The sequence below is a fragment of the Ceratosolen solmsi genome, unplaced genomic scaffold (genome assembly GCF_000503995.2).
Source record: "Ceratosolen solmsi marchali unplaced genomic scaffold, CerSol_1.0 scaffold7, whole genome shotgun sequence".
Taxonomy (NCBI): Eukaryota; Metazoa; Arthropoda; class Insecta; order Hymenoptera; family Agaonidae; genus Ceratosolen; species Ceratosolen solmsi.
Genome location: NW_011948413.1, coordinates 17,576,346 through 17,597,711, shown reverse-complemented (window position 1 = coordinate 17,597,711; position 21,366 = coordinate 17,576,346). Strand labels below are relative to the sequence as shown.

Sequence of the window (21,366 nt, the reverse complement as noted above, 5' to 3'; positions counted from 1 at the left end):
ATTATTGTTATTGTTATTATTGTTATTGTTATTATTATTATTGTTATTGTTATTATTATTATTATTATTATTATTATCGTTAAAAGTTTTAACGGTTCGCATTCGGGCTAAGTAAACCATAAGCTCGAGGGGCTCTTGACAAATATCGTAAACGACAAGGCGAGGGAAAATTTTTTTTTTTGTATCGCATAAATTAGAAACTTTGTTTGTACTTGAACGCGGACGCGCATATTGCCAATAAATAATTTTGTAGAAGCGTCGAACTTTCCGGTTAGGATGACCGATGCATTCCGATCATCTATCTATCGTGTAAAACAGCGATGTAAAAGTCTTAAAATTCTCAAGCGTTACTATAACTATAAATGTTTTTCTTTTATGAATTTGCAATTTACTTATTCAAGAATTTAGCCTTTTAACGTAATACATTGATTATTTAATTTAGGTTCGTGATTAATAAAATTGCGCACTTTGAAATATTTCACGAAACTGTTGTATACAATTCGTTATTTGAATTTAAAAATATTGAAAAATTTAGTAATTTAATTAATAAATTAGTGCCTCAATGTTATCATAAAGTGTACTTTCATCGCAATTTCTCTTAAAAACTTCTATATAAATATAATGTTTTTAAAAAATAATTTTCAATTTCAACTCACCCCGTATGACTAATCATCGCAGCATGAAACATTATTCAATGTGAATCCATTATAGTTTAAGAATAAATTTCATTCTCAATAAAATTAAAACAAGAGCTACTTATTCTAAATCAGCAGCCATTAGCATTTTAGATAGAATCAGCCATAGCAAATTTATAGCAACAAATTATAAATAATGCTTAATAAATATTCATATTTATAATGAATAATCCATATGGAATAATGGAATACAATGTTATCAACAAAAGAAACGATACGATAATTTCTTGAAAATATAGAAAATAAAATGGCAATATAAAAAATTTCGACGATTAACGTTTTTAATTTAAATAAATGCTATGTAAACAATACGTGAAGGCAGCATCCCTTTACCTCAATCATTTTTACATTTATTTGACATAATTAATATTACTATTCTTATTGTTATTGTTGTCGTCGACATTTTTGTTGTTGTTGTTGTTGATGATGATGATGATGATGATGTTGTTGATATTGTTGTTGTTGTTGTTGTTGTTGTTGTTGTCGTTGTCGTTGTTGTTGTTATAATTTGAAACGATAGGTATATCATAAAATATTAAATTAATCTAGCATAATAATAAAATGCAAATGTACAAAATTTTACAATTCGATGTATGTATGAAGTACGATAAAGTACAAAACAACGTTCATGCAAAAGAATAAATACACGCAAACGCAATAAGTACACTACTAATGCATAAACGAATAAAAAGCTGAGCAAATTTCTGGCAATTGTTCCAAATGCATGAAAATAAGGATATTTAACGCCCAAAGTAATACGTATCCTAATAGTAAGTCACACAGACTGACGCACTCTACCTTCCCGATCCTGAAGCTGTTTCATCACACCATATGATCACCAGAGCAGCAATAACAATTATGATATAATATAATTTGATATGTATAATTTGACATGTTCATATAATTATATATATATATATATATATATATATATATATATATATATATATATATATATATATGTATGCAGAAACAATTCATGAATGATGGTGTCGCATTTTACTGTTGAATTATTGTAATGGTGACGTTTTACATTAAAATTAATAATGAGAAATACTGTCAATCGCAGTTTTAACATTGTGCTAATTTTAATCCATGTTATCACAATCACAATCCATGTTATGTTTTTTTTTTATTTTTTATTTTTTCGATCTAATTAGTATGCGAACAAAAAATTCGAAATATGAAATGCAAGTGCCAACTACGGAAAATTTAATTAATAACGCTTCGAAAAATATTTTCTATTGTATTTGGCATTGCACACATAGTTGAAATAATATGAATAAAAATGGGAGAACAATGATTAGTTGATGAAAGAAATAAAAACAAAAGAAAACAAAAAACAAAAAACAAAAAACTAATCGAATCCTTACCTGACAACAGACCCCATGCCATTATCCTGAGTAAGTCCCTGTAATAGCGACGGTCCCGCCGACACCGGTCGTAACTTAGGAAAAGAAATAAAATAAATTACAATCTACTTGTCAGGATTTCTATACAATTATTATTTGTGAAGATTTTAGTTATAATTCATTATTTTGTACATAAATAATCATAACATGAAATCTTCGTACGATGAGCTGTGCCATAAATTCTTTAACATTAATTAATAATGAGCTGACTCTCTAAGTAATAAATATTTAGGTCTATTTCATTCGTATTCATGCAAAAGAAAAAGAAAGACAAAAAAAAATATCAAAATTTACGAGTAACACGTGCTAATAATTTCGAAATAACATTTACTCTAACATGAATGGATTAAGATTAACATTTTGTTAATTTAACAAAGAGTCTAATATGTGAAATAAGATGAAAGTGTATGTAAAATTATATATATATATATATATATATATATATATATATATGTATATATAATACATTGTGCTTATAGATTAGATAAAAATGACAAGTCAATCAAGTTTTAATTGTAATGGTTTTTTTTTAGTTGTTGTATAGTTCATTGTTTCGTAAATTAAAGGAATTACGTGTTAATTTTATTGTAAGAATGAGCTCGTAACGAAAGGTATAATTAAAAAACAAATTACAGTTGTAAATCAATGTTTATATAAAGATTCTTTCTATGCATAATAATATATTGACGTTCATGCAAAAATTAATTCCATTTAAAATGTTTACAGGCTTATGTTTAAACTAATTGTGTAAAGGTTAATTTTTAAAAATGTATCATATTTTTATTATCACCATTAGGATTTAAGAATTGAATTTTGTGTTGTAAAATTAAATTGAAAATTATATTAAATTATATTTAATTTAGAATGTTAAATCAGTCAAAACTGTAGATTATTGTTGAATTCTTTTTAATAATCGATCGACGAATCTCGAGGAAGAGCACAATCGATCTAAAATCTCGAACGAAATTCAAATGTTCGTCATTGTGGAAAGGCAGCGGTTAGAATTATAAAAATTAGAAAATTAGAAAGACCGGTCGGTCGTTCGAAATTTAATTCTCATTGACTTTCTGTTGTTTACCGACCTTTCAACATACTGCAAAACACGTCTCGGGAGAGAGAGAGAGAGAGAGAGGGAGAGGGAGAGAGAGAGAGACCAACACAAGAATTGTAAATTAGCTCATACTTTTTCTGTTTGCGTGGTAGCGTTCGATGTCTCACGAAGCTCTCCACTGCCATTCAGCAACGCCGTCGTCTCGCTCAAAAGCTTCGCGCCGCTTGGGCTTTGATACTTTGTTAATTGAGACTGCAATAAGTAAAACGCGTGTCCAATCAAGTTAAAAAGACCAAAAGATACGCGCAGCTCCTGGCGGAGGCGGGCATTTGGATGAGCAACGAATAGATTCCTCAATAGTCATACCTGCAAGGATTCTATCGTCCTGTCTTTATCGTCAACTTGACCTTGTAGGAAGACCACCTGCCGACGTAGATCGGCTAGTTCATCGACGATGGCGTCTCTCCCATCGTTAGGAGATGTGCTGGAGTCCGTCGTCGCATTACCATCATTCAGGTTGTAGAAGAGACCATTCTAATTAGCAAGAATATTAATCTTATTTAACGATCGCCATCACACTATTAACTTTAATTGAGAATTATATTATTTTCCGATCCATTTCATCGATCCCTCATCGATCCCTGCTAATGGAAAATTAACAATAATTAAATTTATCGTACGTATTGTCTTACGAAGTCTACCTCACGATAATACATTCTAAAATATATAGTTGGAAACACAGTCGTTTTAATTTAGTAATTTAAATTGAAAAAATTATTATTAAATGCCGAGATGGAGGACGAAGAAAATTAAATGTACGAATACAAGATTGATGAAATGCAACGATTAAGTATTTGTCAAGTATAAATTATAAAAACCTTTAATGAATTCTCGAATGGGTTGAGAGTATCGGACTGGAAAAAGAATAAATTACTTTAGAATAATAATTGCAAATGTACTTTAAATTATATAAGCATTTAAAAATCATTACTCGTTATATTACTACGAACTAAGTTAGTACTACTACGTACTAATTAGAAGAAGAAAGAAAAAAAAAAAGAATTCTAACGATGAAAATTAATGTTAGAAATAAAAGTATGTTTTTGTTAAATAAAATTAAGAAAAATAAAGTAAACCTACCCTCGTCAAACCGTTCTCTTCTGACTGCAAATGAAACATCAAGATCGACGAAGTAAAATAAAACATAACGAAAATTAAAGAAAAGCGTATTAATGATAAATAACGGGGACAAAAATAAAATGTGCCGAAATAACTATATTCTTGTTCAAAATGCACATGAAAGAATAAATATTGTGAAGCGAAAAAAAAAAAAAATGTGTGAAAAATCTAATATTACAATTATGTTGATTCTTATTCAATTAAACATACAACTGTCATTGTTAAGCCAACGACGATGATTTAATTACCTCCTGAAGAACCCTTTTTAATTTCAAGAGCATTGTTTTTATGGAAACGATGTCCTGAAACATATAATTGTACGTTCCTCGCTCGAGCCTGAGACTTCCTTCATCTCCGGAATCCAAACTCGGTGATTGTATCTGAATTTAAAAACACATGTTAGTTTATAATTTGTGGTGATAATTATTCACCTTTGGTGTTCCATATTTTAAACGTATTAGTATAATGGAGAGTAATGAAAAACAGAACAAAAATTTTTTATGAATTCCATACTGTTCTATATAAATTTTTTTATTTTTGTAATTATCAAATGTCTCGTACTTTTCAATTCAATCTCCATATAATAAGGAAATTATATGCTTGGATAATATGGATAATATTTTCCTTATCTATGCATACACAGCTTCATCGATAGCCTATCTTCTCTTCTTTAATATGTAATTAAAAAAAAAAAGAAAAAAAAAACACTTACACTTCTGGGTGGTCTAAGGGGACTGAAAATTTGACGACTTCGCGTACTGTCAAGAGATTTTGGTGATTCTGTGTTGGATCTGCTATGCAAAAGCCGCGTTGTCCGATTATTACTGAGTCTGGAACAAAAATGTAAAAGCACAAATTAGTATATATACATATATATATATATATATATATATAAAAATTATCCATAACTTTATGAATATTCAAGCAAGTACATAATTTCATGCAGAAGGAAGAAATTATATATTTTTACTATTGGTGTGTTTTAAAGCTAATTTTGCAAATAAATCTAAACGCAAAAAATAAAAATAGATAATGATATTATTTGCCTATAATATGGGATAATATTATTGAGAAATAAATAATATTAAACAAAAATGAGGACAATCACGAGCGACAAGAGGACAAATGTATTTGTAATTTGATAAAGATTATTTGTAAAGCACATTAAGACTATTGACTAATAATAGTTTGTAAGCTAATTTACAAAAGCGATTAAATAAATAAAATTTTGAGTCACATAACCAAATTATCATTTTACCTATACTATCGTATATATTAAGATTGTCAAAGTTAATGTTTACCAAAAAATTCATTTCAAACAATCTCTTAGCAAATGTACGATACTTTAATATTAGCTTCGGCACTAAACAAATTTACATTCGGTTGGTGATCATATTTATTCAAATTCTTTTGATTATCAAATGACACGCTATTTATATTTTGGGATATTGTGACATTAAGAATCTAGATCATATCATCGTGTCTCTATTAGATTACGTACATAGGAGATACAATGAGCAAACTCATTAAATAGTTAAATAAAAAGATCATAACCATGTTTACTTAAATTCTAATCCACTAAAGTTCGCTAACCAATTGAATCGATGTAAATGTAAATAAATGTAAAATCGCATTATATGTAATGCACGATGATATTTTACTGCTACACGATGTGAAATCTTATAATCGATATATCAATAGCTCGATATCTGCAATTTTTATAATGAGAATGTTGCTGTAGCAGCGCGATCCTTGATTTTCTCATAATTCTAAAGAAGCAAGACGTCATTGCGCATAAGAAGAAATTTAATACGATTGCCCTAGTGGGTGGAGGCAGGTAATCACGAATATGGAACACTTTCGGCTCGACGTCGCCACAAGTCCGCATCGCCGACGCCAGCGAAACTTCCTCTTGCGGCAAGATTACGACAAAAAAAAAGTTTCGCCAGCCACTTGGAGAGAGAGATAGATAGATAGATAGATAGATAGATAGATAGATAGATAGATAGATAGATAGATATATAGATAGATAGATAGATAGATAGATATATAGATAGATAGATAGATAGATAGATATATAGATAGATAGATAGATAGATAGATAAATAGAGAGATGGAGAGAGAGAGAGAGAGAGAGAGAGAGAGAGAGAGAGAGTAGGGAGGGGGGGGAGCAAATCACGTCCACGAGAACAAAGACACGGAGACAATGGGCCGAGGTTTAGCCCGATTAACCAAGACCTTTCAGACTCCTGTAGCCGAGCCTTCGAGGCTGCAATGATGTCCCGCATTTTCGTGCGTCTCAGCAGCTGCGGCTGGGGTTGCCTCGGAGGTGGTGAGACGTTGGTCGGGGTCGTGCACCCGGACGATAGGCCCGAATCTTTCCCGTCCTCGGTGAGATGATGCACCGCCTCCGAGGCGCGTCGCGTCTCGGCAGTCGTAGCAGCGTTGGCAGCTGTAGCAGCGTCGGCGTTGGAAGCGGCGGAAGTGGTAGAGACGGTCGAGGCGGTGGGTGCGGGAGTTGCGGGGCCCGCTCGCATCGGGATACCGCTGCGACGCTTCGCACCCTTACCACCATCTCCGGCTGGTGCTCCCGACATGCTTCGATCGCACTTATCGGCTTATTCTTAAGAAAATCGCTCGAGTTCGAAAGGCTTATGAAGCCATTATGGTATATCGTTGCTCGTTTACTACTTTTGTTCGTTAATTGTTGGGATTCTGAAAGTGTACAGTAATTTTACATACATTTCTCGACCCCTCAAACAATTTGTAATACGTTTTTTAAATGTTCTATTTTGGGAAATCAGCCGTTCGGTAATAATGGAATAGGATTATAGTTGTTACAGGAAGTGAAGATCTTTGATCGACTTGGCTGTTTAATTACGTTTCTATTTATGTTTTGCCCAATATGCGTACTGAGACATCGTATTAAATTTATTATGACCAATTTAATGTTGCGAATATAGAGTACGGCATGCACGTACTAAACTATAACGCCTTTCTTTTTCATTATGAATGTTTCAAGTCAACAAGCCGGATCAATTTCATAAAAACCGAGCGTATGCGTGCGTAAGTAGTAAAACGTGGCGCACATGTTATTAAAAAGTTATTCAATAGTTTCTCCATTTTAATTGGCATCGATAAGCATCTTTATGCACAATTTAAAGTAATGAAGTTGCACTTATTCCATTAAAAATTCCCGGACAGCCCGAACGTTTCAGAGCGCAATTGATTAACGTTTCGAGCGAGGATTGGCAAAAAATTTAGCGAAACAATAGTAATAATGAGCTTTACGTATCGCGCGGTGCAAGGCAAATCAAAAACCGGAGAGTTTCCGCAGAATGCTAATAGCACTGGGCCGTATGTAAATAGCATTTCTTCACGTTCTCGGAAACGATCCAATGAAAGAAAATCGTAGAGAGAGAGAGAGAGAGAGAGAGAGAGAGAGAGAGAGAGAGAGCGATGCTACGGGGGAGGGCAAGGCGAGCTGGTGCGTCAGCTCGGAAGGATGGTGGCAGTCTCGTCAGTTTTGTCGCGCAATTGCGCGGTCAGGAGACGCTGCGCGCCGACGCGCATTTAATTGCACGGGCCCGCACCGACACGGTCGATGTGCACACACGTCGACGAGAATAGCTAATAGGTACTGCGCTAATAAAAGCGATGCTTGCGAAAAGGAACGAATGTGCGAGAAAAAGGAAAAGGGTGTCGGTGGGGGGGGGGGGGGGGGGGGGGGGGGGGGGGGGGGGGGGGGGGGGGGGGGGGGGGGGGGAGGTTTTTAAGCAATGACGGTGGTTTACATGCGAGAGGTGAGGAAGAGGAAGTCGAGAGTGCTAGTGCTAGGGGCTAGTGCGTTCAGATAGTCCGTTAATAAAGGAAATATATCCTTCCAGAGCTGACGCACCAGGTCGAAAGATGGAAAATCACGTCTTTGCTACAAGCAGCTCGCATTTCTCCTCCAGCGGGCTTCTTACTTTGGATTGGGCCGCTTCGATTACGTCATCGCTTCCACGTGCTCGTTGGTGGCACTTGCGCATTCGACAAAGTGTACCTGGGCTTGCGCCGGTCGACTTGTCATTATCGCTAGGCGATAGCCGATACGCGACATTTGCAATTGTCACGTGTCGGTTTGTCGCGCTCCCACGCATTTGGCGAAATAATGCCGCGCTGCAAGAAAGTGCAGTTTATTGTATGCACCGTAGCGGAAGGTGTTTGATGCGTAATATTTCTTATTGGGTCGGCTGAGTTTTTTATTGGATTCTGAGACATTTTAATGGGAATAAAAGTGAAATTGTAATGGTATAGTTCATAAAAATGGTATAGAGAGAAAACAATTATCGATAAGATTTTATGGCGTAGGTGGCCATATTTTATGAGTAAGTTACTAAGTAACAGCATTGGAGTCGGAAATTGAAAGTAATTCGTGGTATTAAGAATGAAAGTGTAGAAGCAAATAGGATAATATCACCATCCATTATTAAAATTATCGTTTCCTTCGATTTTGCGTTTCTATCAGTTTTTCGAACTATTTGAGCAAAAAAATTATCATCTCTGTAGAATGATAGGCGCGTTAAAAGATGGTCGTAAGTTAATTTGCATAGTTTGGATCATATGTTGAAGTTTCGAAAGCTCTCACGTAACATGTTCGAAACATGTAATCCGTAACTTAATTATTATTGCATTATAAAAGATCGTAACATTGTTAATACATGACAAAATATGAAATATCTCTATGCTACAAAGAATTCGAAGCTTACTAAATGTCCCTACTAAGATGCATATATATATATATATATATATATATATATATATATATGAAAAACAAAAACAATCTCTAATTTTATACCTACACAACCTATTTAAGGAAGGATCTGTGTTGAAAAAACGACCACCTTCGTCTATACAAGACTGCAATGTTCTTTTTTTCAATTCGGATTCCTTAAAATGCTTAATTATAATCTATGATATTTAAATAGGTCTATTAAAGCGGTAACGCACTAATAATAGACACATTCAAATATCTGAAGAGCCAAGAGTTTGTGTGGCGTTGTAAAAAAGCGGAGTTAAAAAATTGATCAAACATCCGAAAATTGGTCTAACGATGATTTAAAAAACGTATTACAAATCACACAGTGAACATTTAAATGACCAAAAATAAGAAACTCACTTTGAATTATAGGATTGGATGCGTCACAAATCAAATTCGACAAACAATTTGCACAATATAATCACATTCGCTTTTTTACTAGTCCTATATGCAATAATTCCCAACATTGTTCTGACAACTCTTCGGCAAAATTAATCTTCGCAAGATACTTAATGACATTTAAATGCTGTAGATCGTTCACCGGACTCCCAAGGTCAACTCTCATTGATTAACAAATCATCCACAAAATTACCCCTCGACCATTACTTTCTCCACCCGCGAGCCAATCCCTCTTCCCGTCCTCGTACGTCATCGCTCGCACGTACGTATCGTACAAGAATAAGAGCTGGAGAGACGGTAAACGTGGACGGGCGAGGTGCACGACTCAAACCATTCCACCGTCAAATTGGATCGATCCTCTTGCGTGCTCGACAATCTGGCACAATCAGTAAAGCGAGCAGCTTCAGAGGTCGAGGGCCCGAATCACCGAGTCCACTCTGCTTGTTCAGCCGAGCCCACGTGGACGGGATGTCGAGGCTCGTATCCCTGTATTAAGTTCGTATTTCCACGAGACCGCCAGGATGTGGTCGTTGTATCATCGACCACAACGACGATAACTGCGAAAACGACGATAACGACGACAACGACCACGACGACGACCACGACGACGACGACAACGACGACGTCAACGTTAACGTTTCACCGTGGCGCGCTAAAGAAACACGCACGCAACCATCACGCGCAAGCGCCGCGCAGCAGCTGAGGAACGTCGGCTCGATACGCGACATCAACGAGGCGAAATTGTGCGAGGGCGAGCGAGACAAGGACATTCCAACCGAGAGATTTTGTGTGTATGCACGGATGCGAGCGTGTGTCAGTGAGTGAATGAGCGAGCGCTACTATTGTACGTTTCCTAATGCTCTAATGCATGGGAATAGAGTGTATGGATAGAGAAAGAGACCGCTGGGAGTGATGAATCACGAATAATACAAATGATGAGAGGGGGAGGGGGTGGACGAGAGGGAGGGATTTATTAAATTGACGCGTTGGTCGAGATGTAAATCCATTCTTCAATGCACGCACTCGTTCCTTGAGAGTCGAACCGTCCATTATGAATGCGAGAATTGTAGTTGGTAAGTAAGAGCGCGGTCGTATCGTTCAACGGATGTTGTAGTTTGACAATTATTCTGCCTTATCGGTATTTAGAACGGTAATTCGTGATTAATCTTTCTTATTGCTTAGCTTACTCCTTTGAACAGTTAATGTCAAATGTTTGATTTCGAAATCGAGACATTTGTCGTTACTCGGAAATTTAAGCAAACTTGTCCTATCATAATAATCGCATGGAATTTGAAATGAAAATAGCGTTAATAAGCATAAGTATTCAAATTTTAACATTGGTGTACAAAAAGTTATGAAGCAAAGTATAATTATAATTTTACTATAAATAGATTTATCATTGTGTCATCGACTCGAATTCTTTTAGAGCATTCGAGCAATTTCAACTCATTATTGCATAGAATTTTCAAATAATACACATGAATATTGAAGTCGATACTATATATTTTTCCAAATAACAGTTGTCTTCTTTTTTAAGAAAAACCAAATAATGTAAAAAATGATTTATCTCGTTATATTACCCACCAACGTATAGTTATAAATAAAATCGAAAGAAATATATATTAGCAATAATAAAAAAATAAAATAAAATATAATTAATCATAAATTTGCTTATAAACATTTCTTTTTTTTTTTTATCGTTCCATATACTTAATTTCATTTTACAAAATACTTCATTTATATTCGTCTTTTCTCTCCTAGATATATATATATATATATATATATATATATATATATATACATAATAACAATATATAAATATAAAAATACTCTACCTCGGGAACTGTCGTTCCAACCTCAATGTGCCCACGCATTTTCGACTAATAAGTCTTGAAAAGTATTAAAACTAATATAATTTATTATCATTTGATCGATTTATTTTTAATCGACTGTTCTCAATTGTTATTTGGACGATTACTTTTATGAATCAGATTGGCAGCAGAGCCGACTATTTTTGAGACACGTACATCTTATAGTATTGGCGGGCTCAAACGTGGGAAATCGATACTATTTTATTCAATGAAAATACTTGTTAGATGAAATCCAAAATGTCTACTTTGATACGCAGATAAATATGAAAAGAACAGAAGGATCTCAAAGTGCAGTGGATGTAGATTGTACGTCTAGAAGCATTTTATTACATCTACAGAATGTATAAGTGAAGTGGCCTTTATCTTCATACGTGGCGCTTTGCAAGAAAAATAAACTATTCTTGTATTATACATTAAATTAATATAAAAATAAGTGAGATAACGATAGCGATATTACTATTATGAAATTTTTTTGTAACATTTTAATGTTAAGGAAATCAGATTTTTATTGTTACTTTTCAGCTTTTATTTTGTCGTTAGAAAAGAAATTTCATTAGATTAATTGCTATTCGAAATAGGCATTGTCTTAACACTACTTTACTTCCATGCTGTGGAAACTTCAAAAGAAATAATTCTAACGATAGTTATTACCTACAAACCAATTGTCACTATTTACGACCATTGGCTAATATTGTAATTGAACTGTGCAATTTAAACTTGACTTTTTTTAGTCGTTTTTTTTTTTCATTGTGATTCTATTATTATGATGCCGTTGATACTGGACAATTAATGAATAACAGTCAATTATATAGTAAAAATATTCTGAAAATTCTGCAACCTAATTAATTTCACGATTCAGAATCCTAAGCGAAAAAATTTGTGAAAATATTTGATTTTTTAATTAATTATATTTTTTTAATTTAATTTTAATTAATTGTATTATTAAGTTTCATGCTTATATATTTTAGGAATTATTTGATAAGAAAAAATTTTCAAACGTTAAGATTAGAGATCTTAATATTCTTGCATAATTTTAGAAAAACAAAAATTTTGTATATTACACTTATATCTATCATGAGTCGAAAATTTCATTGTTTACAATAATTTAGGATGCCCAAATTGATATCTAATAATTATATTCTAATTTGCAATATTAATAAGCATACGACCCTTAAATAATTATAAAAATATTCACCTCCAAATGCAAAGCGTTTACACAGCAAAGCTTGTTACTAATGACTTATAAATAACGAATATTGTTACATTTAATTGTAAAATTACAGATACTTCAAAATAACTCGAAAAATTTTTCCAAATTGCTTAATTTCATTTGTTTTTTTAGAGTTGTAAGTAATTTTATATGGATTAAAAAACATTATCGTGAAGAGCATAATGTCGTTATGAGTAATGAATAACCTATTTATATTCATTTAAAATAGGATGTTATGAGAAAAATTTCAAATTTTTTATGTACATAAGATGTGAATGAAATGTTATTAGAAACGAATGTCCTATAAATAGAAATTTTTCAATGAAACGGGAATTTTGAATAATATTTGCGATACAGTAGTGGGAGGCAAGTAGGAAAACAGTGACCAAAGATAGATAGAGACAGACAGAGAGAAAGGGAGAAGCTGAAGGAACAAAATAATATATATATATATATATATATATATATATATACGTAATACATATACACATCGTCTAGCCAAAGTTCAGACAATTTACAGAAATGTGCCTCTAAAATTTCAAAATTTATGATATATTTTCTCCACTATGGCATGCAAATAATCCTCTAAACCTAATTTTATTTTATTTTAAATTTATTTTAAATTTCCAATGACTTAACGCATATAATAATTAGTCCATAAGTATGGAATATAGAAAGTGGATAGTAATAACTTTTGTAGTAAAATTGTAACAAAATCTTCTGTTCTCGATGCATTATAAAACAAAAATAGTGAAAACTGACAGTGTAACGAAAAATATACTTAATAAAACATGTAAAATATATATAATTATTAACAATAGTGAAGGAGTATCGATTGAAATAAATAAAAGGGAAAAAGAATAAATACAGCTGCATTCGTAAATGTAATTTTATGATCATTACATAAATTGGGAAAATAAATAAAAATAAGCTACCAAATAATTATTATTATTATTTAACGTCGTTCAAAATAAGAATCGCTGTCAAAACTTCTATAAAGCTAAACATTTAAATACACAATAAGCTCGCATACTACCTAATACTTAATCTTATATACAAACTCGGATACCAACATTCAACTACTTGACTCTGTACGATTCATTTCCTATTATATATGATTATATACATATATTATATATTATATTACATATCTCTTCACTCCCTACCTGCGCCATCGAAAATAAACTTATAATTTTTTCATTCCCTGTTTTACTTTAATTATCCCCAACTTTTTTTTTGCTCATCTGCTTCTTCAAATAACTTTTCGTAGTACTGCGAAGCCTATTTGCGCGCATTTTACTACATGCTGTTGTTAAAAGTAAGGTAAACTTTACTTTGAATGAAGAAATATGAGAAATAAAACAGGTTAGTGCGTATTGGTAAGTTGTATGGAATAAGAATTAAATGTAAAATAATGAATAAGTTATGTTATTGAAAAATATCAGACATTATCGGATGGAATAATATTATTAACAGATTTTTTTTTTTAAATAAAACTCTATTTGGAAGTTAACGTTAAATTAACGTGATGCATTCACGTAAGCGTGGTTAGGATTTAAAATAATCAATTACAATTATTAATTTATTAATTAATTTGTCTAATCATAAAATTAAATGAAATTAAATAATCTATTTTTTATTTTTCAAAGTTAGATGTAAAGAATAATAATAAAGCATAGGAACAAAATTAAAACAATCGACAATCCCGTTTTACTCGACGAATTTTTAAACTCAATTGTATAAGAATCAAAATATAGCAAATTATTTATTTAGTACTTATTAACATTAGGAATAGTAAAAGTGACTTAATTATAATATATAATTGTATAGAAAATTAAGTTCACAAATAATAAATTCAAACGAATAAATTCAAGAATAAGTATTGTGACTGAAAATTTTTAAAACTAAAAAATCAAATATCAACATTTTCAATGATATACTTCTTATTAAATATATTACAACATACGAGTGCCTAAAGATTGTAAAATGTAAATTTACACATAAAACAAAATTTACACTTAAAAGTGAAATTTTCAAATTATTACGGTAAAATTTTTTACTTTACGATTTCTTTTTATAAAGAAACTCTGGAGTTTTCATAAAGTTTTAATGTTCGTAAAGTTCACCTGACGATCACATATGATTTTTTTTAATCTTCAATGTTTTTAAATCTACGGCCGCAACACTGCTAATAGCGAAGAAAAATTCGTTTAAAATAACTTAAAATTTGAAAATACATGAATTAGGTACTCTTCATCTTTTGCTTTTTCTGTTGCTATCAACTATTTTATTAATATAAACATAAATATAATTAACATAGGATAAAATCAATGATATGCCTCCAAAAGTTTTGATTAAAATAAAAAAATTACACTTAATAGATTTAAATTATAGCTTCTATATAAAAAATAATGTAAACTACTTTCTAATTAAAAGTGTCCTGCACGTAAAATTCGAATGAATAAAAAATAAACTCGAGTACTTCCTAGTACGTTTTAAGCCACCTCGAATTATTGTAATTACACTCCTTTTATGAATTCAACACAATAAAAGCCTACGTCCATAAATTATATTAGAATAGTTGTTTTTAAAAATGGTATTGATAATGTAAAAAAATATTTGGAAATAAAGAATCGGAGAGAGAGAGAGAGAGATTGAGAGAGAGAGAGAGAGAGAGAGGCTTACGATGAAAGGAAAAAAAGAATGAGAGATAAAGAATAGGCAAAGCAAATTATCTTTATATAATGTTCTCTTGATTGAATATGCTTGTGCACATGAGAAAGTCCTTCCATGAAAAAGAAATGAAATGGGTGATAATTATTAAAATTGTGCATGGCGTATTATTCTAAGAATAATTCGATTAGAGGAAAGAAAAGATAGGCTCGTTATTTTAATATTATATTATAGAAATTCGATACTATACAAGTTTAAGTAACTGTAGGATCTATAATCATTTCGCTTTAATGACAGAAAAAATGTAATTTTATAACTTTTATCTTACTATGATTATTAAATTATACCAAAATAAATAGAGCATAGATTTATTATATTAAAAAAGAAAAAAAAAGAAAAAAAAAAGAAAGAAAAAAGCTTATATACCAAATATAAAAGTAACGCGAATGAATTAGAAAAATGTATAAATCTTTTAAAACGAACGTTACTATATTATTACTTTTGTCAAATATTTTTGTACCCGATTTATTTTAACACTATAATTTATCATTTGTCACACAACAATCATTGCTCTCAATATTTTTCTATTCATGAAATATAAGATTTCTTTCATTCTTTCTAAGCATTATATAAGATATTAGTCATTTTCTAGAAACTTTGGCAAATTAAAACCTATGAAATAGTGTTTTAATTTAGTTGAATTATTTGCATTAGGAAGTGTAATATTTATTTTACTGTTACAAGCGCACGTTTTGTATTGTAATTTTATTTGTCGGATTTAATAGGAAGTTCCCATGTATAAATAAATTTATCGAACGACAATGCAAGATTTTATTTCTACGTGCACTTAACTTTCTATTTTCATTTAACGAATACGTTCTTGGGCACTAGTTAGTAAGTTGAGCAGCATTATTATAAATGAATAAAATATAAAATAGGAGGATTATACCACATAACATGGTTATACTATATTTTATGATCTTTCTTGGAGTTTACCAAGAAAGAAAACATTTTACTAGCGAAATAGTGATTATTATAATTTCAAAGTAGCATAAAGGACAAAGTCATAAAGAAATACTCTCGTAAATTACCGGAATAAGAATAAACTAAGTGAATCAATAAAAAGTAATGATAAAACAAAATTAATAATGAAGTATTAATAGAAAAAATAGTGAATATCTAACGGAAAATTTTCACTAACATATTTATTAATTATAGAATTGACTATACTCATAATGAAATCAATCCATCCCTCGATGATTGGATTAAGGAATTTTCTTTAATGATAGTCAAAACAGTTTTTAATTTGACAATTCAAAAGATCGTATCGACAATCGTAAGATTGGATATTTACAGTTGCTTCATCTATTAAATATCATCCGAAGTTTTATAAGTTTCGATATGAAAATGAATTGCATGTAAAACGTTTGTATTTCAAAATGCACACATCACTATCTAATTTGTTTTATTAAATACTAAGTTAAGATTAAGTTTTATTAATTACTAATTTAAATACTATGCAGTAAGTATTTAGGTTGCCATTAAAAAAGTGGACGGTCAATGGATTTAAAAATCTTATTTATCAATTTCAGCTTTTTATGGTATTTGTGTAAGATTAAGATAAAAATAGAGCACCGATTAAATTACATAAAAAAGAAAAAGAAAGAAAATAATAATAATAAGACTGAGAGTGTAATAAAAACTTTTGCTTGTTTTATTATACATTTTATCATCAATATTAATTATGTATTTATAATATATAATTAATTTTCAATTAGAAATTTAATTGTAATAATTAATCTTAATATGGAGATTTAGAAAATGTTTAGAAATTAAACAAATTGAATGATATTTATATAGACATTATAGTTTCTCGAAACAGAAATCTCGGATTATATGAATTTTCAATTACGATGATAAATTATTGAGACAATTTTATATTATATTTATGTGGAAATCATTCTCGATCACAGTCGTTTAAACTCTACTTTCCATGCTCCAATTGATTAGTTCAAAAAAATATTTGATTGCTAATGCAAAAAACATTTCATATTTGTATATTCACATACAATGTCCGATATATATATATATATATATATATATATATATATATCGGATATATATATATATATATATATATATATATATATGATATATATATATATATATATATATATATATATATGCTTAAAATTTGTTGCTAGATCAATGTTCTATAAAAAAAAAAAAAGAAAAAAAAAGAAAAAAAAAAGTCTTTGGCATACTTAATAACAATGTTAATTACATTGACAATTCGAATTTCATAATCGGAATTCCAAAATTGTGTGTGATATTGATTGATGAAATTGATTAAATGATTAATATGTGCTAATTCCAAATTCAAAGAGTAATATTAAGAGTGAATCGATCTTGTATAGTCTGAGCAACTAATCGAGCATCATGAATACCTATCGTCGGCCATGCCCCCCGCCCCCCATCCCTTCATCACCAACTTAACCCTAGATTGACGTCCAACGGCGATTAAGGTACAACGCAAGCGAGATGCACAGCCTAGGATCGCGGGATTTATGCGCGAGAATGCCAATGCGTTTTGCGAAAGTGTAGGTGTGCCGATCGTGGGGCCAGAGAGCGTGACGAGCACGTGTCGAAATTCCAGGGTCAAGCCGAGTGAAAAACGCCAATTAAATAACGCCGGGCGGATGTACGATCCAACGTTCCTCTTATCTCAGCGGCACTATTTCCTTTCTTCTAGATTCCATTCTTACGCGCATTGTCTTAGTCGACGTCGGTCGCACTCGAGCCTTCTCTTGGATTCTACGAGCGATAGCTGAATTTCGCAATGCTAAGTGAAAAAGTCGCGATCCTTGGAAAAGCACTTTCACCTCGATATATTAATGGCCTGGAAATTCACGAACCTCGTATTTCGGCAATTAATTTCAGATGTTTATTGGGAAATAAAACTTTAAAGTATCTGACCTTCTCGTTATGTTGGATAGATTTCTTGTTCTGAGCATGATTGACTTAAAGAAGGATAAGTGCGGGAAAAGGAACGCTATTAATGCAGTGAAGCGCCGATTGCGTAATATCTATCCGACCTTTAATGTACTGACTAGTTGCGAATGAATTTTAACGATTATGTGAAACAATAATTAATTATTTGTTAGCCATTTATAAGTTATAAAAGAGAATTGCTAGCCAGTTAGAATCGTATAATAAATATTTATTAAATGATCATTCCTCGGATAAAGTGAAATTTTTGCACAATAATTCATGTTTTTAAAGTAAAGTTCTTCGTCCTATAAAAACGTGGTGTAATAAAAAGGGAGAAAAAAATTCCTTCCTTGAATTAATAATCTATATATTATGCAGATATAAAGTTATTAAATTTTGAAATTTTATGATATTCCAAGCCCTGAGCTAGCATACTTAGAATTAGACTCAAGTTATGATAATGGATTTGTTAAAAAAATTTCTTAATTAGAGCGTTACCCGTTAAAGCGCCGTTTAAGAAGAATATTCTTTATTCTGTTCCACTGCAAGATTTCATAATTTTCTTTATATATTTGGTCTTTGGTGAGATTTCATGAATATAATAATACTATTTTAACAAAATTAATTCGTGTTAGATATGTAGCTTAGAAATTGATATCAAACTATTTATCAGACCGATTGTGTAAAAATAATCAATTATTATTGAACAGATAAAAAATTACTTAAAAAATGACTTTAAAACACAATGGCCCATATAACCTTAACGTGGTTATTGTTAAATTTATATAAGTTGTGTGTATATATATTTTCTCGCAGCGATAGAATTCAGTTAAGGCTCGATACCTACAATGTGCCATACAAGAATGTTTATAATAATTTTGGATATGTAGTTTTAAAAAATTGTCGATTCAGCCGAGGTATTATAACTTTGCAAAATTAATTTTCTCTAAGGTATAATCGATTCCTCGTTCAAGAAAGTCGATGATTATTGACTTGTTAGGGAAGCTGATACACCTTACACACGCAAGCTCGTACTTCGCGGTATTTCGCGGTAAACAATGGCAGAGAGTTTTCAAAGGTACGGATAAACTGCAGATAATTCGCGATATAATTCCTCTCTGGAATAACCTCCAATTCGCCGATAATAAAGGGAAAAAGATCGAAAAACGTCGAGCCGTCCGAAGGGGAATAAAGCATTGGCCACAAGGTCGCATTGATGATAAATCGAGGGAATAATCTCGTCTGGCTAAGATGGGTCTAAGGTGGGTCTAAGGTGGGACGGAGGTGAGGCGGAGGTGAGGCGGTGGTGAGGCGGTGGTGAGGCGGTGGTGAGGCGGAGGTGAGGCGGTGGTGAGGCGGAGGTGAGGCGGTGGTGAGGCGGAGGTGAGGCGGTGGTGAGGCGGAGGTGAGGCGGTGGTGAGGCGGTGGTGAGGCGGTGGTGAGGCGGAGGTGGGGCGGAGGTGGGACGGAGGCGGGCACAATACCATAGGCCAAAACTGCGCGTACACTGCATCTTCGCATTATGCAGTCTCCGTAATCGTTAACGAGTGAAGGTTGAGATACCGAACCGGTTGCCACGCGCTACCATATCCGCAATTATATGCGGCGGAGACGGCACTCGAGCACTTTGCACTTACACAGACATCGAGTAAGTGCGAGCTAATTGGATGGGGTTTATCGGGGTATTAAGTAACATCGCCGGTCCGGATGGACATCAACCGAGTGAACTTGATTAATGATTGCGATTACGCTTATAATGTTGCTCAACTTTAGTGCGCGTAATAAGCATGAAAAATATTATTATCTTTTTGTGTTGTCGAGGCAACAGCTTTTACTGCTTTTCAGCTTTCACTGGAGCTATCTTGAAGCAAGTCGTTCTTGATAGTTGCAGTCTCGCCTCTCAACCAAAAGTACTTTTATTTTTAGAACCTAATCGTTTTATGCTACACTATCTTTGTTGCGATAGCATGTAATGCGATACTACGCCGAGACATTGTTTTTTCTCTTACATTAGCTAAATAATAATAATTCAATGTTCGATTGGGAGAAATGAAGAATCTAGCTGTTGTATTTATTGTTAATAGATTTGCCGCACATTTCGGCACAAATTTCACTCGAGTATAGAAAAGTGACAATAAAAGTAATGAAAATCAATATATTTATAAATGAATTCTCATTCGTGAGTAATAAGTATTTGAAAATTGATGAAAATGTAAGCATTGAGAATATAAGTGAAAGCTTAATCTACGATATCTACAAAATTTAGATACCACAAAATAATCAAACAAACACGTGAAATTTTGTTGTTGTTGTTGTTGTTGTTTTTGCTTTTTCTTTTACGGCGAAAGCGATACAATTACATTTTGAATTATTATATTTATAAATACTAAATGTAAAGGAACATCCGATTCTCCATTACTGCTGCATAAGTGCGGAAATTTTTGACAATCGTAGTACAAGACAATATCGTCGAGCAAATAAAAAGCGTGCATTGTTACAAAAACTATTGAATTAATTGTAAATAAAATAAGCTTGAATGTGCAGCGTATATTTTTTAATTAAGAACGATAGTTAAACTTACGTGTACGTATCGAACACGTATTTGAAAATGTCTGATAATATTGTTTTTACCTCTTTCATTTTCTTGTATACATCAATCTTCGATATAATTCGTGCATTATATTTCATTACTTTTAAAATGTAATATTGCCTTTTAAGTCATTAATAACATCCAATGTCAACTTGCAAAAGAAAATATTATTCGCAAATGGAGGGCTATAAAATCGCGATGTATGTGAATATAAAACGAAGGAATAAAATTAACTAAGAAATGTGTCAAATTTGAGATGCATGACAAGAGGAAAAAAGGAAAGAAAGAAAGAAAGAAAGAAAGAAAAAAAAAAGAAGAAGAAAATAACAATTCAGATAATGATTAAATATAAAATTTCATTATAAAATATAGACTTGAATTCAATTATTACAATTAGTCGATTATTAAATCAAAAGAATTCAACAGCTTCGTTTAAAAGCACAGAACGGAATAAGCAAAGTAATTGTAGTCTAATGAAAAACTATATTTTTTAA

General features: G+C 31.9%; 1 protein-coding gene across 6 annotated transcripts in view; it reads right to left on the bottom strand.

Moving 5' to 3' along the window:
• LOC105367587 (uncharacterized) overlaps positions 1–21,366 on the bottom strand; it is a 76,274-nt gene that overhangs the window by 906 nt on the left and 54,002 nt on the right. For 3 of the 6 annotated variants that reach the window (XM_011506351.1, XM_011506352.1, XM_011506350.1), the window contains 7 exons: positions 5,050–5,167; positions 4,586–4,717; positions 4,299–4,322; positions 4,037–4,072; positions 3,525–3,692; positions 3,291–3,410; positions 2,069–2,142 (listed from right to left, as the gene is read on the bottom strand). In XM_011506351.1, coding sequence (XP_011504653.1) covers positions 2,069–2,142; positions 3,291–3,410; positions 3,525–3,692; positions 4,037–4,072; positions 4,299–4,322; positions 4,586–4,717; positions 5,050–5,167 — 672 coding nt within the window. Of the gene's footprint in view, positions 1–656; positions 666–1,493; positions 1,510–2,068; positions 2,143–3,290; positions 3,411–3,524; positions 3,693–4,036; positions 4,073–4,298; positions 4,323–4,585; positions 4,718–5,049; positions 5,168–21,366 lie in introns of all 6 variants that reach the window. The other 3 variants (XM_011506354.1, XM_011506355.1, XM_011506353.1) reach the window with 3 other exon arrangements.